At 39.3% G+C, this 23,382-nt stretch overlaps 1 protein-coding gene across 1 annotated transcript; it reads left to right on the forward strand.

The window, feature by feature from the left end:
* Window positions 1–15,960, forward strand: ripk4 (receptor-interacting serine-threonine kinase 4). The gene is made up of 8 exons (XM_042499663.1): window positions 1–309; window positions 5,218–5,509; window positions 8,026–8,174; window positions 9,272–9,321; window positions 11,073–11,231; window positions 11,332–11,447; window positions 13,841–14,081; window positions 14,175–15,960. Exons 1-8 carry the CDS (start codon window positions 128–130, stop codon window positions 15,416–15,418), a joined length of 2,433 nt encoding a protein of 810 aa, XP_042355597.1. The 5' UTR covers window positions 1–127; the 3' UTR covers window positions 15,419–15,960.
* The last annotated feature ends 7,422 nt before the right edge of the window (window positions 15,961–23,382 follow it).

Below are 23,382 nucleotides of genomic sequence, written 5' to 3' on the forward strand. Positions count from 1 at the left end.
AAGGAGAAAAACAAGGAAGAGCTCGCAGGCTGGCAGTTCAGTGTGTCTGTTCAGCTGATCAGATTGTGCCTTGGAGACGAACAAAAAAAAAGGAGTTTGCCCTGCTGGTGGGTTTCTCAACACGGATATGGACGTCCCGGACTCTCCACATGGGAATATGGGGCTGTTAAGGACCTTTGATTCCTCTGAGTTTGGCTGCTGGGAGAAAATAGGCTCAGGTGGATTTGGACAAGTATACAAAGTCCGGCATGTACAGTGGAAAACATGGCTGGCTATCAAGTGTCCTCCCTGCCTTCATATGGATGAAAAGTGAGTCACAGCTGGATTGTCTTTATGTAAAATGATGTAAAGTGAAACATTTAAGCTCCTGTTGATTTAGCTCAGATAGTCTGTATTTGTGAAATCTACAAATCTGTGTGGTGTCAGCTTTATGGCTCGATCAGTTTATTGCCAAACCGTAGACAGACAGAAGCTCAGGTTATGACTGTGCCGGTGAAAAGTCATTCAGTGCCTCAAAGTCCTTGAAAGGTTGAAATGTATGACTCACCTGCTGCTAGTCTGGGCACACGGCCGTGCAGCCAGAGAGCAGCAAACTGCACGCCACTTTTGGATTTTTAGTATTCAGATCCTAAAGTACTGATAGCACCCCACTGAAAATGTGCTGGTTCAAGTACAAGCCATGCATTGAGGGTGGTACTTAAGTAAAAGTAAGTATATTCAGGAAAATGTGCTTAAAGTGTCAAAGTAAAAGTGGTAAAAAAGTAAAAGTACATAATGCAGAAAAACCTTCCAAAAAATAAACGAACACAACCAAAAAACTTAAAAGTAGATTTTTTTTAAATAGACAAACACACACACACAAACAAATTATTTAAAAAATAGAAAAAACACCCAAACCTCAAAATTATAGGAAAAGAAAAAAAAACCTCCAAAGTCAAAATTATTTTTTAAAAAAAGATGGAAAAAAAAGATGGATTTTTTTTTTTCAAAATTATGAAAAAAAAGAAAAAGCACCTCCGAAATTAATTTTTTGTTAAAAAAAACACCCCAAAAATCACCCAAAAAAGAAGGGGAAAAATATACAAGAAAAACCTCAAAATAAACATAATTGAAAATAACGCCGCCAAAACTGAAAATTATTTACAATAAAAAGATTTTTCTGTCAATCAGCTGATTAATCAACTAGTTGTTGGAGCTGTACTTGTACAATCTATTTGGTAATTTAATTAATCACAAAGCATCATATTTTACTAGCTCTTATGTTTTTCATGTAATATTCTTAATATGTGAAGTAAATAAAACTGTCAGATAAATGCAGCGAAGTAAAAAGTACAATATTTCCCTCTGAAATATTGTGGAGTAAAAGTATAAAGTAGCATGAAAAGAAAATACTTCAGTAAAGTACAAGTACCTCAGATTCACACTCAAGTACAGTACTTGAGCAGGGTGGTCTTTTTCCCCTCCAGGTGCTGCTAGAGTTTAACAACACTTGTGTCAAAAATGGGTGTGTGTCAGCGTTTGTGCGGTCACGAAAAACCCTAGAAAAGTCATAGAATTTGCAAAGAGCAATTTGCAGGCCTGGAAAAGTTTTGGAAAACTAAATGCACCTGTATAGTAACACCACTACATCACTGTCGGAAATTTGAAAATCCAATGATAAGATTTTTTTTTTTTTTTTTTTTTAAGAAAAGATGCTTTGAGATAGTTTTTCTTTAAAAATCAGCACAATTTTTTTTTGGAAGAAAAAAAATCGACAAAATTTACTTTTTAAAAACTACCCAAAATATGCCTTCCAAATCCAGGTGAAGGCTATTTTTTCCTTAAAAATTGGCAGTGAAATAAATACAAAATACAGCCATTTAAAGCTGGATGCTTCTCCCCTAAAGCCAAAATAAAAAACATAAGAAATCATTTGATATGCCTCCCCCTTTTTACACCAAATGATATTCAAATATTCAATTCTAATCCTGTTCTGAATTCATTATTTTTCAAAATAATCTGTATTTAAAAAAGCTGTCATACAGTAATAAAAAAGAAACAAACCGAACCTCAAAGTCATTGAAATTTATCGGTAAAAATATGTTTGAACCCTGTTTTGTATATTTTTTGAAAACTCAGCTTTCGGTGAAGGTTCGACTCCTTCAGCGATGGAAGTTTCCACTCTTCTGGGCTGTGTGCACACGCTGCACAGACACACACATTTTGAATATTACCTCATAAGAACCTCCCGTGTTGTAATCCCCTCAAACCTGTGGTGCAACTTAAAGCATCCACTGAACCTGAACCAAAGATGTTATCATCTGCAAACATCTCCAGAAAACACAAACAGCCCTTCGACTGCAGCCTTCGCTGACCCTCACATAACATCCATCAAAGCCGCCTTTGTGTGGCTGTTGCGGGGCCGCCGCTGCGTGGCACACACAATAAGAGAAGCTGTAAAACCGGTCTTACCGCTCTGCTGAAGCAGGGACATTGTTTGGTCCTGAGGAGCTGCCGAGGAGCACTTTGGATTAGATGAAGGATTTAGTAAACAGGTGCTCGCCCATTCTCCCATGTCATGTTTGGTTACTCCCGCCTGGCAGATTTGGGGGCCCCTTCACTTGACTATAAAGGGCAATTACATTCAAAAAATGCAAACATTGTCTTTAAATGACCCTTTGAAACCTGGAGCAACATCACTTTTCCTGTGCTGCTTTCAGATGCGTTTTAGAAGTATTAAAACTTTGCAAATTCTTTGTATAAACATGGGGAAAAGGCAATAAGACATGTTTCACAAATCATAAGAAATTAGTGGATTTGGAAAATTATTTTAATAAAAGATAGGGAAAAATCTCTGGGGGCGGGGAGTTCTGTAAACTGTATTTATAATTATCATAATTCTATATTTTGAAATTATTTTTGCAAAATTATTATAATTTTTTAACATATTTTTTCCAGGTCATTTCCTTATACGTTTGTTTTTTACTTTCTTTTTTGTTTTTGTTGTTTACTTCTAATTTTTTTGAGAAATTTTTTGTACTTTTTACTAGTTTCTTGTAAATTCTTGGCTCATCTTTCCATACATTTTTTTTTTAAAGAAATCAAATCAGTCTGCTCAGCTTTTAAAAGGTTTAAATTATTTTATAAACCGCTTCCACGATTGTATTGTAAACCCTGAGCAAACTGGTGCGATTTCTCCAAAAACATGGGGAAAAGGCAAAAAGTAACTTTGTGAGAAATGTTCCACAAACTGCAAGAAACAAACTATATATATTATCATAATTACAGATATTATGTTACAAAATATTATCATTTTTAAGGATGTTCTCCAGGTAATTTCTTTGTTGTTGTTTTTACTTTCTTTGTTTTTTTCAGGTAATTTTTAGAAGTTTTCACTGATTTCTTGCAAATTTTGGGGTCATTTTTTCTGTTGTTGCTCATTGCCTTCCTCCCGTGTTTTTGAAAGAAATCAAGCCAAGTTGCCCAGGTTTTTAAGGGTTAACCAGTCCTTCCACATCCAGTGGCTCACAGGTATTTGTCACATCTACCTTCTCATAAAACATTGATTCTGAGGTCATGCTTTGCCCTTTAAGCTGTAATATTTGGCAGAACTTCCGTCTAAACCTGAATTCCAGCACATTACGCATTTTATTACTGAGCTCCAAACTATGCAAAATGTTTACCAGCATGAACCTTCGAGTATGTGACCTCTGCAAACGCCTATAATTCATTTACCACCGTGCAGACCCAGCGTGCAGATTGGTGCTCTTAACTGTCCGGAGGCTTTTTTAAGGCCTTGAGGACGTTCCAGCCCTGCAGCCTGGAATGCATCAGAGAGCCGTGTCGGCTTAAACAGAGCTCTTGTTCTCTGTTGCTCAACCTTTGCACAGCTCTCTTTATCTGACATACCTCAAACACAAACTGTGCGGGTCATTCATGACCTTAGCGCTCATATCATCTGCAGCAAAGGTTGCTTTAAGAATGCAAACACTTAATGAGGCCAGATGAGAGAAAGATACATTTGCAGGAATTTGCTTCACAGGCAGAATTAGACGAGCGACGGGGAAAGAGGAGACTCTTCTTTTCTTCTACAACTTCTAATATGTGCAAAATGTATCAGGTTACTAAAATGTTCAACAGGAGGGAGCCTGAAGTAAACTGAAAATCTTTGTGTTTAAACATCGAAATAGCTGGCTTTATATGTATTATATCTATATATATATATATAGATATATATATATAATTTTTTTTTTTATCATTCTACTAATTGATTAATTGACTAAAAGTTGTACCCTTATTGTGCACATTACACTTACAGGTTCAAAAAAGGTTACTGAATTTTGGAGGATTTTTTTGGACCAAGCACACTTAAATGTTCACTGATTGAGCGTTCCTGAATCAAGAAAGTAACAAAAATATCTTCAGGGTTACTGCATATTTCTACCAGTGAATTTTCCAAACTTTTCCATTTCCTTTACCCCATTACCATGAACTTAACCCTTTTAAACCTGAGAAATTTGGCAATGAGCAACTTAACAAGAAATGACCCCAAAATGAGCAAGAAATTTTACAGAAAGTTACAAGTTACTTATAAAAAAAAGAGTGAAAGAAAAAAAGATAAAGAATAAACAAATGGTAATAATTAAGATTTTTTAACAAATATATTCTCTCTGTAAAACAATTTTAAATGTATCTTAATGATAATTAGAAGTGTATATTTTTAATTCTAATAATTATCTCTCCCTCTTTTTTTCCTTTTACGGATTTCTTTTAATTTGAGGGACATTTTTTTCTAAACTGTATTCGTCTTATTATTTCACACTATAATCAATCCTGAATTATTTAACACTATAATGTTTTTTTTTTTTTATAATTTGTAATTACTTTACATTTTAAGGCTATTTTAAAACTTTACACAGAGAAACACAATTTCACCTCAGCACTGCCATAATTTGACTCCAAAAACTGAAGCACATCTATATTTTACATTCTTTCTCACTTTGCATGTTTCAAAAATGAATAATCCTCTTAAATCATAATTTTCTTCTTCAAATTTAAAAAAATGTTTGAATACAGACCGCAAGGATTTTGTTTAGTGATGTCACTCCAGGTTTTAAAGGGTTAAAAACAAGCTATACTAAATACTTTTTTTAAAGCAGCTTAGTCACTTTGACAGAGACTTTCTGATGTTAATAAAAAGTAACTGAAACATAATGTGTATTTTTTTCTAAATCACAGGGAGCGTTTAGAGCTGCTGGAGGAGGCGAAGAAGATGGAGGCGGCCAAGTTCCGGTACATCCTGCCCGTCTACGGGATCTGCGAGGACCCCCAGGGCCTCGTCATGGAGTACATGGAGACCGGCTCCCTGGAGACGCTGCTGGCCACCGAGCCGCTGCCCTGGGAGCTCCGCTTCCGCATCATCCACGAGACGGCGGTGGGGATGAACTTCCTGCACTGCATGCACCCGCCGCTGCTCCACCTGGACCTGAAGCCGGCCAACATCCTGCTGGACGCTCACTATCACGTCAAGGTGAGACTGTTCATTACAAAGTGAGGGCCTCTTAAAGGGACAGTTCACCCCAAAACCAAAAATATATACTGTTTCTCTTGTGCCGTTTTTGAATCTAGATTGTTTTGTGTTGGATAAACCAGCTGTAGAGACGTCTGCCTTCTCTCCAATATTAGGAACGAGATGGCGCTCGGCTTGTGGTGCTCAAAGCAACATAAAAATAATAATCATAATAATAATTATAAATTTGAAAAACTCTTTTATCGACAATGTCTCTTACTCTACTCAAGATAATCCGCAGATCTTGTTGTGAGCAGTTTCATGAAGGAACTATTTTCTTTCTACACCAACCGAATCACTGCTAGGGTTGGGTTCACATTTGATCTGATACCTCTACCTGCTCGTCTCTCTCGCTTTCTGTTTAGGCACACCTGACAAAGGGATGGATAAGTGTGTACTTTTGAAATTGCAGTCACAAACAGCAGGGATACTAGTCTTTCTCTAACAGACCAGATAGTAGCTCATAGTAGTCGTGTCCGCTCGCTGAGAGGCCTCCGTCCTGAAGCTGGTGACTCAGTGAAGCTGTTTCCTCCACCGTGAGTTTACCAAAGTCGGCTGTGGAGCTCGGTGAGCGGCTTCCCAGCTGCCGCCCTCGCTACTGAAATACAGCACTGATTGATTTAATGTGAATTGGTGCTCAGTAGGATAGATGTAATTTGGTCGGTGCCCTTAAAAGTACCGAGTTTGGTACTCAACCCTAAATCACCCGAGAGGGACGTGTGCATCTACCCATGGACAAGAGGCTTGTGCAAGAGCACAATATGTAAACATTAATGGCGTCCTCCTTGGTTGAGCTGTAACCTTAACAAGCTCAGCGGTGCGAGGTGAGCTAACAGATGTGCTCTTTGTTCTGCATGGTGATGCGTTTCATGGGTGTAGTTTCTGTGAATGAAACTGCTCACAACAAGATCTGTGGATTATCTTGAGTAATCAGCTCATGATTTCTGGAAAGAGGCATTGCTGTTGAGCTTTTCAAATTCATTTTTAGCACTTTGAGCACCACACGCTGAGTGTCACCTAGGTCCGTTATAGTGGAGAGAAGCAGGTCTCTCTGCAGGCGATATCTGCAACACTCTGCAACTCAAACCAAACAATCTAAAATGAAAAATAGCTCGACAGGTAGCACTAAAACTATGTACTTTTGATTTTGGAGTGAACTGTCCCTTTAAGGGCAACTTTAACAGCCTGAATTAAATGAAAACATTCACAGTCTTGATGATAATCTTAATCAGCCAGTGTTGTGCACATATCTGTGATTAAATATGTGATTTAGATCAGGGATACTCAACTTGCTTTGCTCAGGGGCCATTTTTGCAAAATGACAAGAGGCCAGGGGCCAGTCGCAGCAGCCCCATGCATGTCTCTTGGACTTTAGGACATTTTGGACGTTTCTAGCATTTGAAGACGTTTCTACGCTTTTAGGACATTTCTAGGATTTCAGGACACTTTGAAGATTTTCTCAGATTTTACAATGTTTACAGCACATTTACAGGATTTTAGGACATCAGCGGCTTAACTAGGTCGGGGGTGTGGGGAATCCTTCACTGTCACTTCTTTTTATAAACAAGCTCTATTTTGATGCTGTTTTATGCATAAACTAAAAAAACAATTCCTGCTATGAATCACTTTATTTTTATTGTGAATTAGAAAATGGTTTGGGGGCCACCCAGCACCCTATCAGGGGCCAAAGTTAGCCCACGGGCCATTAGTTTGGTATCACTGGTATAGATCATTTCATTGTCATGTCAGTGTAATAAAAATGTCATAAAAATGTCAAAAAGCCTCACCAGACTTCACCAGCTGCAATCTGAGAGTTTTTATGGTTCTAAAAATATGTAAAATATATCGTAATCATTAGAAATCTTCATCAATAATCTGATTGAAATCATGTATTACTGGGTGTGCTGTGACGTGCAATGATTTGTTTCTGTAGCTGTGAGACACACCTGACATGAGGTTAAATCACAGCTGTTCCTGCTTCAAAGCTAAAAGTCACAGTTTTGAAGGGTTTTAAGCCGTGAGCTGGTTTGCTATTAACTTTCATCCACTTTAACGTGACAGCCCTGCACACGCTCTGGGCGGACAGGTGTCTCCCAGCCTCTGTCCAACTTTTTAACAGCTCAACTGCACTCAGGGTGATGGGTGGGAACCGTCTTTTCTGGAGTTTAATACGTGGATGTAAACACCTCACCCGGGCCTGTCCAGACAGGATTAATTCAGCTCCTATTAAAGCTCCCTCTGTGCATGAAAGAGCGTAGGCGTGTTCACTTCTTAACACAAATGTGAAGGGCCTCTCCTCTCCTGCAGGCTGGGACATGGCTGCGCTGCCCTCATCATACCACTCAGTGCTCATAATAGGAGCTTAGCCGCCTGTCAGCATCAGCGGGCAAAGTTAGTCATCAGTGTCACACTGCTTGATGGGAAAAAATTGCATTGTTGGATGTTTGAGGGTCTTATCTGATCTCTCTCTGTCTCAGATATCTGATTTTGGCCTGGCCCGCTGGAATGGCCTGTCACGGGCGGATGACATCAGTAGAGACGGCTTCTGTGGCACCATCGCCTACCTGCCGCCTGAGAGCATCATTGAGAAGGACAGAGTGTCGGACACCAAGCACGACGTGTACAGGTTGGACTTTTTCAGCAGTTTGCATGTAAACTTTTTGTGTTAATTTAGTTTTTTTCAGTCTGTCAGTGTAATTCATCACATGTAGGAGATGGATTAGGTGGCAAATGTATCCTGTTTAACATAATAAAGACGGATGAATTTCACCCTCTGAAAAGGTGTCACTCATAATCACACTTCTATTGTCTTAATTTAACGTAGGTGGTAGGTGATGATTTAAAGTGGAGACAACTTTTTTTAACTCTCTACTCCGTAGTGCAGTTACACTCAACGTATGGCCCGTTGGCAAATTCTGGCCTCAAATACGGTACCAAGTGGCCTCCCAACCATTTTCTAATTCACAATAAAGATAAAATGTTTCACACTGGGGCAATTTTTTTATACTTTTAGTATACATAAGGTGCCAGAGTGCATAAAACACCATAAATATAGCGCTTGCTCATCAAAAAAAGTGCCATTGGAGGATCCACCAACCCCCCCAGCAGAGGTCCTGAAATCCAAGAAACATCCTTAAATCCTAGAACAGAGCCAAAATCTGAGAAATGTCCTGAAATCCAAAAACCTCCTAAAATCCTATAGAAATGCCTGGAAATCCTCAAAATGTCCTAAAATCTGAGAAATATCCTAGTAATGTCCTGAAATCCTAGAAACATCTGAGAATCCTGGAAAAGTCTGAAATCCTCAAAACATGCTAAAATCCAAAATATGTCCTAAAATCATAGCAGTGCCTGAAATCTTCAAAACCATCCTAAAATCCAATCAATGTACTAAAATCCAATCAATGTACTAAAATCCTAGAAATGTCCTAAAATTATAGAAACCTCCTGAAATTCAAAACAAAAGCACATTTAAAAACAGTCTTTAAAATGCGAACCCATTGCTGCGTTTTAGGATTTATTCCTCGAGCAATCTGAAGGGAACCAATCAAACGCTGACAAACATTACTTCATAATGACAAGTTAAAGCTAAAAACTCGTCTGTTTCCACTTCAAACGATAAACAAGTTCAGCTTAAAATAGAGAAACATGCTTATTTCTTAGTAGATTTGTGTTTCATATTTTCTAACTAACATCTTTAAATTTCATTTTGCTCTATTCCAGCTTCTCCATCGTCATCTGGGGGATTCTCACACAGAAGAAACCTTACCAAGGTGAGTTTGGATAAATGAATGAACGAACTGATCGATGATTGATGAAAATGATTGCTTTAATTAAACTTGTCATTTTTAAATAGCAGAAACTTGACAAAATTAGGTCAATATAATTACATTTACAAGATTACATATAAACATAAATTAAGAAGAATAGTTGTATTACTGACATTTTTCGTGGCAATCATTTTTTTAAAAGTAAAATCAACTTGTCAGATTGTAATTTCCCGTAAAGACATATTTAAACATGAGTGTACGCCTTTCAAGGTGTGTTTGCATGCGTGCGTGTGTGTGTACAGGTGGTGTACTGTATGTGTTTACTCGGTGAATTCCTGAGCAGGCAGTTGGACAGGGCTAGACTGGCGAGCACAGTGTGTTTTTCTCCCAGGCATATCAGGTAGCAGCTCACTACAAGGAATTTGGCTCCTTTTTTAAAGCTCGGTGAGTGGATGAGGGTTTCCAGGTTGGCACTGGCACCGCCTGTGTTGATCCAGACATAATTAAAAAGCGAGAAACGGCCTGGTTACCATCCCTTCCCTTCTTCCTCCTCCACCTGCGAGGGGTATTATGGCTACAATAGGAGGGAAGTACCTGTGATTAAGGCCTCTACCTGTTTGTTCTGAATCACTGACTCACCTGATCCCACAGTCGGATACAAAGAGGCCGGAGCAAGAACTCTTGAGAGCTTTTTCTGCTCCCATGGGAAACAACAGCTCTTATCTGAGCACATGGGAAGACGGTGATAAAGCTGCACATAGCAGACTATCTTTAAAGCCACTGGTGCCTACCAGCACTTTAGATTATATTGTTATGTACGGCAGCAGGTGACATTTGTGTTTGTCTTTTATCAGAAAATAAGCCTCCATTCAGATTTATTTGCACCACAAATATGCAGTAATGGAAAAGCTGTTTTTGAAATTTAATAACTGACAGATTACTAGTTACCCTGTTTAAAAGGCAATGTCACTATTTTAATTAATTCATCAAAGTAAAGCAACTCGTTATATTTTTATTGCTTTTCCAACAAATGTTTTTTTAAAAAAAAGTTGACACATATACACAAATACGATAGTTAACTCTTTGGAATCTGGATCGACCTCAGTTTTCTTGTATTGTGTTCAGATGCCTTTTACAAGCTGTTTAACCCTTTATGACCCAAGCAGATTGGTTTAAGTTCTTTTGAAAACATGAGGAAAAAGGCAACAAGCAACTTGGCCAAAAAATGTTCCACAAATTGCTAGAAATTAGTAAAAGAAACAAGAAAATGACCTAAAAATTAATTTATAAAAAAAATAATAATTGGGGGGGGTAGAAAATTTCCAGAAAGCTTTATTTCTATTATTATAATTATATATTCAAAATTATGTAACAGTAATAAAAAAATGTAAATTTTCAGCACATTTTGGGGTCATTTTCTTGTTTGTTTGTTATTTGTTTTTGTTTCTTTTTACCTTGTTTTTTGTTTTTTACTCATTTTCATGTAAATTTAAAATTTGGCATGTATTTTATGTGTTTATTTGTGGATGTATTTTTTGGTTAATGGATATACTGATTTTTTTTTTTTTTTCTGTGTGCGTGTTTGTGGTTGCATTTTTTTTTTTCTTTTTAATATTCTTGTTTTTTTTTGGGGGGGGGGGTTTTTTAAGCCAAACACTAAACACAGGCTATGTGGTTTATGTGCATAAATGTACATTTGTAATTCTACTGTGATTAAATTAACTGGTAGTATCTCATTGTTTTTTCCTCTGTAGGTGAGAATAACATTCTTCAGATCATGGTGAAGGTGGTGAAGGGGGTGCGTCCAGACCTGGCAGCACTGCCGCGCTGTCGACCTTCAGCCTGTGCAGGTTTCCTGAGCCTCATGCAGCGCTGCTGGGCCACAAACCCGAACGCCAGACCAAGCTTTCAGGGTAAATACTGCACTTTTTCCTTTTTTTTCCTTTTTTTTCTTCTGCTTTTTGTATTTCCCTGCTGTGACTGAAACATGACCCAGAGCTGTTGTCTTTACAGAGATCACATCTGAAGCTGAGGAGCTCTGCTCTAAACCTCAAGAGGAGCCCAAAACGCCAACTTTATCGACATCAGAGCCAGAGCCCACGTCTCCTAACGCACTCACCAGTGACCAGGTACGACAAGGTTTCCTACGCGTTCATTTATTTGTGGCCAACCGCCAAAATTAAAACATCTGCCACCACAAATAGATTTTCTAGCATTATTTAAATAAATAAAAATATACAGTATGTACTGTGCGTTTATTTACTAAATCACACTGTTAGAGCATTGTGACAGACGGAGTAGCAGAATGTCAAGTGCAGTGAAACTTAACTGTTTTTTGTGCTGGGAGTAAAAGTTTGCATTCACTCACTTTGCACTCTGCTTCTCCTCTCGTCCATCAATCTGATCAACTCTGACCAGATCAACTGAACAGTTATCCACCCCACGACTCAAATGGCTGCTGAGGGAAACAAATAACAAGTTTCTCCTGTATTGTGTTCAAAGATCCGCAAAAACGTCTGAATTTAGAGAAAGGGTATAAAATGTTTGGGGGGTTTTTTTGTTGTTTTTTTTAAAGGGATGCATGCAGACAGTTTAAACAAAAAAAAAAACCAAGAAGTTTGCTGCACATGCCACTCATATTTTTTTTTTGTCTTTTAAGTTTTTGTTTAAATTTTGGATTTGTCAAATAAAGAAAAAAAAACTTAAACATAAACAAAACGACCAAAATCAAAAACAAGAAAAATAAAAGATTCTGATTTTGTGGAAAACACTGCACAACATGACAACATATGAACTGCTTTTAGGTGAATGAGCCCCGTGTTTCAATGATGTGTGTTTTTGTAAGCTTTTTGGGAGGATATTGGAACACAGTGGATCATGTCAACCTTCAGTTTAAAAAGAGATATCGCTAAACAAATATGCACAAAATAAAACAAAATAGGGTGTGAGTGCATATTCATATATAAATATACAGAGAAGAAGAGAAAATAAAAAAGCAAAAGTAATATTAATAAAAGAAACACAAACTGATCATGAAATAGAGATATTTGCAATTTAAACACCATAGGAGTAGATTTTTGGAAGGATTCAGGGTATACGTACGGCTTTTACTTCAGTGAACTGCTGGAATGCAACTCATAGATGTAACTTTGCCTGCGGAAAAATAGGTGTGGTGGAAGCATTCAACCTCAGGAAGAAGAAACAGCTATGCATGGTTATATCAGGAAGTACATTTCCACCTTAAATTGATGCATTTATTGATGCTTAATGCTTAATATTTTTTTGGCAAAGACTCCCAGAACCCCCGGTTAGTGCGTATCCCCCTAAATGTTGATTATTTTATGTTGCTGTTGTTGCTTTACTTGACTGCCATTCTTCTTTGTAGCTTTTAAACTGTCTGTTTGCACTCTCCATTAATGTGTAACTACACACCCAGACACCGGGAGGCTTGTCTTTAAATGGCTGCAGACATGTTTATGAGTTTTTAAGTCATACGTTGTGTCAATGTTTGATCCTGAAAAACATTTGCATCAGAAAAGAGGAATGTTGACTGATGGGATTGTTTAGCCTGAAAGTTGCTTTGTCATTTCCGTGGTGTTACTGTTGCGTACGTGACTGGAAACGAACAACCTGCTCATGAGAGGTGACAGCTGTTACCAAACAATGTCTGTCTGAAAGGACAGACAGCCGGGGATAGTTAACCTGCTTTGTGCGGGGGCCACTTCTGCAAAAGACAAGAGCCAGGGGCCAGTCACAGCAGCACCAGTTTTTCGTGTTTTAGAAGTTTTCAGAATTTTAGGACATTTCTAGGATTTTAGGATGTATCTAGGATTTTAGGACATTTCTAGGATTTTTGGACATTCTCAGGATTTTAGGATGTTTTTTGGATTTTAGGAAGTTTTTAGGATTTTAGGACGTGTCTAGGATTTCAGGGCATTTCTAGGATTTATGGACATTCTCAGGATTTTGGGAAGTTTCTAGGATTTTTGGACATTTATAGGATTTTAGAACGTGTATGGGATTTTAGGACATTTGTAGGATTTTGGGATATTCCAAGGGTTTTAGGAAGTTTCTGGGATTGTAGGATGTTTCTCAGATTTTAGGACATTAGGGTATTAGCTTGGACCTCTGTTAGGGGGTGCGGGGGATCCTCCACTTGCATTTTTTTTTGATAAACAAGCTCTATTTTGATGTTGTTTTATTCACTCTTGCACCTTATGTATACTAAAAGTATAAAAACAATTCCCACTCTGTTTCTATTTTTTTTTTTTTTTTGTGAAATGAAAAATGGTTTGGGGGCCACCTGGCACCATATCAGGGACTAGATTTGGCCAGCAGGACATAAAATGAGGATGAAAAAAACCTAAATTCAGCAAATTATCAAAATGTCAACATTCAGTCGCCATTGTGCTGGAAGCAGCTTTGTATAACAGCGGCAGCTACATACCTGAGTATAAACGTAATGGTGCGGTGTCAAAGACCGGCTTATCCAAATATGCTTATCTAGATTTTTGCTTTGCAGGTCAAAGACAACAAGCCGGTGCGTCCAAAGTCAGCCATGTTGCCGGAAAAAGATTACAGCCTGTCAGAGCTGTTGAGCCAGGTGGATTCTGGGATCTCGAGGAGCTTCGATCGAGTGAAGGAGGATAGCTGCCACAGCAAAGAGAACACCTGCAAGAGGCTCTCTGGCATCTCCTCAGCTGATTCAGCGTTCTCCTCCCAAGACTCTATCACGCTGTCTTTTGAGAAAGAAAACACCTGTGGTGAGAGCTCATTAAAGACCTGCAGCTGGAATTATTATAGACCTAAAAATGTAAGAATTTTAGCAGCAAACTCATACATGTCCTCTTTACCAGATTCTGCAGAGGTCCAGAGGCGGAAGCTGTGTGAGGCCATCAGGACCAAAGACACCGCCAAGCTCATGAAGATCCTCCAACCTCAAGATGTCGATCTTCTCCTGGACGGAGGAGGCAGTCTGCTTCACCACGCCATCACCTTGGCCAATGAAGAGGCTGTTAAGTTCCTCCTCTTGAACAACGCCAATCCCAACCTCGCAAACGCCCGTGGCTCCACGCCTCTGCACCTGGCCACAGAGAGGCACCTGAAGCCGCTGGTGGAGCTTCTGCTCGGCCGGCGCAGCACCAACGTCAACGCCAAGGATGAGGACCAGTATACGGCTTTGCACTGGGCTGCCCAGAACGGGGACGAGGCCATCACACGTCTGCTGCTGGACAAAGGGGCGAACATCAATGAGACCGAAGGCCAGGGACGCACTCCAGCTCACGTCGCATGCCAGCACGGGCAGGAGAACGTAATCCGGGTGCTGCTGAGCCGTGGTGCTGATGTTCGAGTCAAGGGGAAGGACAACTGGACGGCGCTCCACTTGGCAGCCTGGCAAGGCCACCTCGGCATCGTCAAGCTGCTCATAAAGCAGGCTGGCGCTGATGTGGACGGGCAGACGACAGATGGCCGCACACCGCTGCATCTGGCTTCCCAGAGGGGGCAGTACAGAGTTGCACGGATCCTGATTGAACTAGGGGCGGATGTTCATATGACATCTGCTGGGTTAAACACACCCCTTCACGTGGCGGCGGAGACAGGTCACACCAGCACCTCTCGCCTCTTCATCAAGCACCAGGCGGATATCCACGTCCAGAACGCCAACGGACTCACTCCTCTCCACCTGGCGTCCCAGCGAGGCCACCTGGCCACAGTCAAGATGTTGATAGAAGAGGGGGCGGACCCCTACAGATCCAACCACGCCTTACGCACCCCCTGCCACCTGGCGGCAGAGAACGGACACTGTGAAGTCCTGAAAGAGCTGCTCCATCACTGTCCAGATGTGGTGCATCTGTCAGACGAACAGGGGCTCAGCCCATTACACCTGGCGGTGCAGGGCGGATACTCGAACATCATCACCATGCTGCTGCCACAAAACTGCCAGGACTTAGAGAGCTCGGTGCAACCAGCAGCTGAACAGCCGGCGCCTGCGGAGGCGAGGCAGCTCCCGAGGAAAGTCGTCATTCTGAAATTGACGGAGCACAACGACAAAGACTGTCCACGATCCAGCAGCTCACAGTGCGCCTCGGCACCCTGCTAACCAGAGCAAAGACACTGCCAAACCTGTACAGAACTGCCCTCAGTTTTTATTCTCCACTGGTGCCTCAGAGTCGAGGGGATCATACCGAACTTTTTTTTGGACTTAAAAGCCCTTTTAGCGCTGTAGGTGTTAACCTAATGGTCTAAAAAAGCTTTAATGTAAATATGTACACTGTGAATAGAAAGTATAAATACTGTGTTCAAAATTTTTGTTTACTTTTTTACTTAACAAGCACATTTTTTTTTACCTAACAAGCACCAGTATCAGAATTATAATTAGGAACCCCGTGACCTTTAACAGCACCGCACCCGGCCGCACTGCAACGCACTGCAACACACTGCGCCGCCCCGCGCTGCAACGCACTGCACTGTGCCACGGTACGCCTGTGAGTTTTATTTAAAGGGCACAAACTTTGTTCGTGACCCCTATTAGTCGAATGCTGTAGATCATCAGAGCCACTACATTTATTAAAAAAAACCTTCAGTGTTCTGAACCTGTTACATATCAGTGCTGCATCATCCATTAAAACCTTTTAAACCTTTTCTTTGGTTTGACCTTGTTTATTTTTTTCACATTTATGACCTAAAAATGTATAACAATAATAATAACTATATTTATGTAGCACCATTAATTTAGTTATTATTAAACACAGAGTTTAAGTGCTTTTACAAGCAAAGCAAAAGCAGAAACTGGATACTAAAAAAGCAATATGATAACAAAAAGCCAAACAGACCTACTGAACACAAAAACTAGAAAAGAGTTATGATCAAATTAAAATGAGGACAAATAATGCAAGATGCAGGACATAAAATATCAATATAAATAAAGACAAATAACCATTACTTCTCCGTCAGACAGCGAACAGGGAAGCTTTTGATGCTTTCAGTTCTACATCTGAGCTCTTATCAAAGCCACCAAACTCCACTGACAAAAACAGAAATTTTAGTCCACTGAACGCAGGAGCTGCTGGTCTACCACTGCTTCGATCAGTTGGTTTTTTGTGTTATTGTGTGACTTTGGTGAATCTGATCCAACCCTTTTAAATGCCAAAGTCACACAACAATACAAACAAAATAGCTCTTTGATGCAGCATAGCAGCAGCAGCTCCTGTGTTCAGTGATATTAAATCACTGTTTTTCTCAATGGAGTCTGGTTTGAAGAGTGCGATATAACAGCTCTATTGTCCCATTGGAAAGCAGTAAAGCAGTAAAAGTATTTCCAATACGACCTGCACTTAAACTGATGTTGATTATTATAGGTGGGCCTTTTTTTAGGTGGCGAAAATGCGTTGTGTTGCTGACCCCCGTCCACAGCAGCACATTGCTTATTTTCCATGCTGGACTCAAGCTTGTTTCTCCAAACTGGGGGGCATGCTGACTGATATCTACTATATGTAATATACTGTCTATGACTAAGGACGTCATACAACCCCTGAAGTGAAAATCTGAACTATCCCTTTTAATGTATCACTTGGACTAGAAAAGCAATACTCTTCACCACAAAAAATGCTCAGTTTTTTTCTTTTTAAAATTATTTAAAGTCACAGTGGTTCTCCAAAACAAGTAAAAGTATTACACTTTCTGTCAACACTTGGTGTAACTGAAGTCTTGTTGGAGAAAACATCTTGTTTCTGTCAGTTTGTCTCTCGACGTTGCTCCACCTGTGAATTATCAGCCTGGATGTCAGGCAGTTGGCATGTCTGCATCTGCAGCCTCACCTGTAGTATTATGATTATGCCTCTGCTCTTCCAGACCCCACAGAGCACGCTCAGGCTGGCACAGACCATGGGAACTGCCCCTGAGGGGGATCACAGGCTGTGAGATGATGGATGAGTGAGAAGGGGCGCTGCTGATGTTTTCTACCTGCAACTCCAGCCCTGTTGGCTAATTCCTTAGACCACCTCAGCTTTTCATCACTCACTAAAACTAACATGCCATCTCTGACGCCTCGAGGGCTCGGCTTTTCGTAATCTGAGAAGCTCGAGTGCGGGAGGCTGGTCGTTGTAATTGTCCTGTTTTTATAGTGGTGAGATGTGTATAATCTGAGGCCTCTGTTGTATCGTGTCTGTTGCCTGGTGATCCGTCTCAGCTCCAGCTTGACAATAGTTGTGTTGTTTCCTAATCTGAGCTTCTATCTCCTGTCAGGACTGCTGTTATGTTTAACAGACTGGTAGGTTGGGTTCAGGCTGTACAGTAATAACTATAATAATGACATATTTAAAATTATTTTACAAAATGATTACAGTTTTTAAGCACTTTTTTGTTTTTTGTTTCTGTTCTTTTTTCAGGGAATTTTCTTGTACTTTGTAATTGTACTAATAAATTCCCATGGGGTTTCTTTTTTTTGTTACTTTTTTTGTTGTGGTTTTTGTTAAGGGGACTCTTCTTTTATAGCTAATTGCCTTTTCATGTTTTTGAGAACTGTTTTTTATAATCATCATGATTACATATTTCAAATGATGTTACAGAGTTATTATAGTTTTAAGCACTTTTTTTAATTTCTTTTTTTGTTGTTTGTTTTCCTAATTTTAAGGTAATTTTCTTGTTTTGTTTTATCACTAATTTCTTGCTAATTTAGGGGTATTTTCTTCTTTTCTTGCTCATTTCCTTCCTCCCATGTTTTTGAAAGAAATCAAGCCAATTTGCTTGGGTTTCAAAGGGTTAAAGGACCTTTTTTTTTCAAAACATTATTGGTAATTTTAATATGAAAAAAAATGACAAATAGAAAGTTATTTGGCAAACAGTTTTAAAGTTTGAAAATATGATTAGTGCAAGGTAAATCTGGGAGCTAAATGTATCTTTATAGAAGAATGACTCATTTCCCTTTCTTCTTGTTCATTTCTCTTGAGTTCAGAGTTCAGCCTGCTCATCACAACCTGATGAAAGACAGATGAAGTCAATCGCTGCCATTGCATTAGTCATAACGCCTTGCGTGAAGAAAAACCAGGAAACCAGACTCCATTATACGCAGGAGCAGCCTGACAGGTGCCTTCTCCGTCCTGTAGCGTATGTAGCGTAACCTGCTGTCCAAAATACTCTTTTCCTCAGGCCTGGATACAGTCTGCTGTCTGGAGTGTAATGGTCACAATATTTAGGATAATTTGCAGGAAAATGTTAGTGTATAAGTTGAACAGGAGTTTAATTTTTCTTATGATAAAGCATACGCCTTTGATTGGTGTCACAAACTCAAGCGACGTAATTAGAGGTTGTGAAACAGGTGACGCAGTGATGTTCATTAGTGTCCATGCAAAGTTAAATTCCAGTGTTAAGCAACAGTAAGATGTCGTGTGGCTTACTAAGGTTATTATAGGTCATTAAAACTAAACTAAAGTTAGGTATGAAAAAAACATTTTAGTTCACTGAGATGAAAATAAAAGACAGACCAGATGAAAATGAAACTGAAATTGACTAAAATAAAATAAACATATACAAGAAATGTTTAGTTTTTGTCAATTTGGTTAAATTTGTCAACACAAAGAGGCACAGGTGCATGGAATTTAACAAAATACATGTTTTTTGTGCATAATCACCTGAAGATAAAAAACTTTCATGTTTTTGTTACCTTAGATTGAGTTGTTTATGTCCATTTAGGGAGCGTCCACAGAGGCTGCCATGTTGCACTGCCATGTTTCTACAGTAGCCCAGAATGGACAAAACATGAAGGTCTCTTCAGGTTGTGTTAACCACAGACCTCAGGTCAGAAATCTAACCAAAAACCCTTTCAAAACACCTTATGACTTTGAGACAAATGAACCAGAAGTGCTAAAATGCTAAATAATTTGTGGGTTTTAGGACTAATTATTGCAGCACTCTAAAGCCTAACATTAGATTTTTACTTCTGGCACCTGCATTTAGGCTTCAAGAATCCCAAAAGTGGTTTTCATTAGGGAAGATTATCTTGCTGAACAAAATATGTAAGTATTCAAATTCTGATTTAGATTCAGCTTCAGCTCAACATATAGTGCAAAACAAATAAACATGCAGCACGTGTTCCTAAATAGAGAATAAATACCTAATGCAAATCATTTAGACAGACTAAAAATAGCAATTTACTATTGTGTGCAACGGGACATAGTGTTTATGTAGATGTATGGATCATTACCGTTTATTTAAGATGTTTATAGCAGTTGAAATTATTTGTTTTTCTTGGACGAGGGGCCTTTATAACGGCAGCTTGATGGTAGAAGCTGGAAAAATGTATGCAGAGGGTGTGTTTTCCAGAGAGCTTATTTCGAAATCCAGTGGAAAAATCTCAGAGGCCATTTGACAAGGGAATCTGGGGGCGATGCTAACTTCTGCAACGGCCTACAGAAAATCGGCATCCCGGGGCACTTTATTGCTGCTAAAAAGAATTGACATTGACACCGTTTTTTATTAATTGTTGTTCAGCTAGTTATTTGGACAGGTGTGTGTTTGTAATGAATGAGTGTCTCCATGACTGCAAGACTTCCTCCTTGTCAGACAAGGTGTCTGGTTGCTCCTTTGTTTAACTAGGGGACTTTTCAGTTTGGCTGAGTCATATCTCTCACTTGCTCTGACCGACCAATAACAAGGCGCTCATAAACCCACTGAGCATGCTGCCGTGATGCAAGACACTTATCAAGATATAGCTGTAGATGAAATAATGGGCTAATGGCTGTAATCTGTATAAATAGAACAAAAATCAAAATATATCTTAGAAAAAATGATTTATTCTTTTCTCCCCATCCCTTTCCACTCAATTTAAGCTGCAGATGATCTAAAAACAAACATCTGTTCTGCACTTTCTAACTGGTTGTTGGGAGAGCAGAGCTCATGCAGAGCGCTCTGGGCTGTTTTTCTCCCCACTCACCCTCACGTTAACCTCACAGAACTCGCTGAACAAGATCTGAGGCGGCGTCTTTTCAGAGTCCAGGCAAGCTGCAACGTGCAGCTGCAGAGTCAGAGTGAAAACATGGATGTGGGCGCACTCAGCAGTGATGAATCTGGAGATTTACGGCTAACTAAGTCAGAGGTGAAAACACCACTGAAATGTCACGAAATGTTTTAGGACATTTCTGGGTGTTTGTCGGATTTCAGGACATTTCTTGGATTTTAAGCTGTTTCTAGGGTTTTAGGATGTTTCTTGGATTTTTGGATTCTTGTCAGATTTTAGGACATTTCTCTGATTTTCGGACATTTCTAGGATTTTAGCTCATTAGGGGCTTAGCTAGTACGTCTGTTGCTGTTATGCACTTTGACATCTTATGTATACTAAGTACAAAACAATTCCCTGTGTTAATCACTTTTCACTATTTTTTATTGTGAATTAGAAAATGGTTGAGGGGCCACATGGCATCCTGTCAGGGGCCAGATTTGGTCCGCGGGTCACAAGTTGAGTATCACTGACATTACAGAACTGAGAAATGAGTTTATACACCCCATGGTCATCTATTTTTTAACCTTTTTTTTAATAAAATAAAAAAAAAAACAATCACTAACTTGTTTTGCTTTTTACTTGGTGACCTAAGTTGTTTGTTCAAAGTACATTTTGATGAAAAAGTAGATTCCTGGGAAGGTCTGAGATCATAATCACAGAGTGTGCTGAGGGTAAAGTCCACTCTGAGGGGGGAGGCATCTGTGAAGCGTGAAAACACGCTCATATCACCACACAGTAACCAGCGTACTGCCACTGTGTCAACACGGGTCCCTACTGTGAGCTATAGGAGCAGCTCGGGGACATGTCCCAATCTGTTTCCAGATGACATCAGTCTTGGCTCACGTTGATTCCTGCTCTGCAATAAATTGACGCTATCGTGATGCAAATTAAGTCTGAAGCACACTCAGGTCATGTGATGTTGTACTTGGACGGCAGTAGGGCTTACAACAGCATTAGTTTTTTGTTTGCGGGTGTTTTTGTAGTCACACTTCTGAATGGAGTTTTCATGCTTCGGTTAAGATCTCCTTTGCATATTTATAAGGACTTTGTGCATTTATTTAAGAGCTTACTCTGGCAGCCTGCATACACAAGGCCTCTGTGTAACTGTGTGGTGTAGACTGACAGTGAAGGTGGTTGCAGAGCTGGAGGGTGCCAGATGGGCCAGACTTTTTAGGCTTCACAAAACAGATACATTACAATGTGATCCAGTAGCCTGCCTGTATGATTTTCATCTGCCCTCTGCTCTCTTTTTGGAAGATACAGCTGTATTGTGCAGCTATTTATCCTTATGGGAGATAGTATTTGTTGGTGACATGTCAAGGTTGACACAGAAGGAGCTATTTCATTAACATTTTGACAAGCTTTTTTCTATATAACCAGGTTTATTGTAGGTCTGTCATCATTGAACTGGGGCTTAACTTTCATGCACTTTAATAAGGACAAGGAATGTTTTGGTTGTAGTTGTACTGCTGCTTTTTTGCCAGCAGATGGAGCAAACTCTTTGTAAGTTTGTGTGAGGATCATAACTGAGTCAAGTTCCAACACAGTACACAGCATTACGATTACCTCTTAATGTACTTTTTAAAAAAAAAAAAAAAAAAAAATTTAAATAAGCTGTTTTTAATTATGATGATTTTCATGTTTTGCTTTTTACAAAATTACAGCAGGAGTTTATTATTGGCGGTTGTCCTGAAGAAAATATTTTAATGAGGTAAAAATCATTCAGAGGAGCTGCTGCTCTTGGTTGTCATGGGAGAGGTGTGCCGTGTTGATTGCATAATGCTGAAAGTCTAGCATGCATTAAGATGCAGAGTGACCTTATGTGACATTACCATCTGCTAGATCATTTTAAAAAACAACAGCTCACGACACACACCGGATAAACTGGACAGTTAAACTGCAATCTGAATAAAATACCACTGACACAGCCCGCCATTACAGCAGCTATGGCTGCACAGTTTAAATGACAGCTCCCCAGGGCGGTGCAGAAGTTACACAGTAGCTGAAAGAAATGCATGTCGTTTTAATGATAACCTGAATGGACTGTATGTGATATCAGCACAGCTCATTATTATGCAGAGGCATTTCCTTGCAGATTTTATTCATGGCCTAATTAGACTGCTCCTTCACCAATATTAGAAAAGGTCATTTTGTTATTTATGATGCAAAAAAATCCAAATTAACAGCCAGATGAAAATAACATTTGGAAAATAACTAAATGGGAGCCATTTTTTATGTGGCGTCATGTGGACAGAATAAATTATCAGTGGATGGATGACAACCTCTGACAAGGCTGCATACCCGATGGTGTACTTTTGTGGCTCTGAATCTAAGTCTTATTGTCATTTAGTCATTTTAAAATTGCCCCTTTTTTGTACCTTTGTGTTTATTTGTGGTTATTTTGCATCACTTTGTAGTCAATCTGTGTCCTCCTATGGTTGTTTTGTCCATTTCGTATTTGTTGAGTCCCTACAACTGTTTTGCATTTCTTTGTTGTCAATTTTTGTCTCTTTGTTGTCTTTTTTGTGTCTCTTTGTGGTTTTTTTGTGTCTTATTGTTGTCATAGTATGTTTTTTTTGTTTTTATTTTGTGTCTCTGTGGTTGATTTGCCCCTTTTTGTAGTTGTTAGAGTCTCTCTGCAGCTGTTTTGCATGTCTGCTGTTAATTAGTGTCTCTCTGTGGTCATTTTGAGCCTCTTTGTAGTTGCATCTCTGTAACGTAATTTAGTGTGTCTTCGTGGACTTTATTGTCCCCTTGTAGTTGTTCTGGGTATTTCTTATAGTAAATTTGTGTCTCTTTGCTGTTGTTTTTCCCTTCTCAGTAGTTGTTGTAAGTGTCTGTGTCTCTGGAGCTGTTTTGCATCTTTTTATATCCATTTTCTGTTTCTTGTGGACTGTTGGTGTCCCTTTCTAGTCATGTTATGTCTTTGTGTTCAGTTTGAGACTCTTTGTAGCCATTTTGAATCTCTTTGTTATTGTTTTGCATCTCTGTTTAGGCGGTTTTTTTCACTTTGTAGACATTTTTAGTGTCCTTGAGTTGGTTTTGAGTCTCTTTGTAGTCTTTTTTAG

Source organism: Plectropomus leopardus, chromosome 13, assembly GCF_008729295.1.
Source record: "Plectropomus leopardus isolate mb chromosome 13, YSFRI_Pleo_2.0, whole genome shotgun sequence".
Lineage (NCBI taxonomy): Eukaryota > Metazoa > Chordata > Actinopteri > Perciformes > Serranidae > Plectropomus > Plectropomus leopardus.

What these genes read in the sequence shown, in the direction of transcription:
- ripk4 (XM_042499663.1), top strand. Translation starts at nt 128, where the DNA reads ATGGACGTCCCGGACTCTCCACATGGGAATATGGGGCTGTTAAGGACC. An exon ending in ACGCTCACTATCACGTCAAG is followed by an intron (nt 5,510 to 8,025) that starts GTGAGACTGTTC and finishes TCTCTGTCTCAG; the next exon opens with ATATCTGATTTTGGCCTGGC. An exon ending in ACAGAAGAAACCTTACCAAG is followed by an intron (nt 9,322 to 11,072) that starts GTGAGTTTGGAT and finishes TTTCCTCTGTAG; the next exon opens with GTGAGAATAACATTCTTCAG.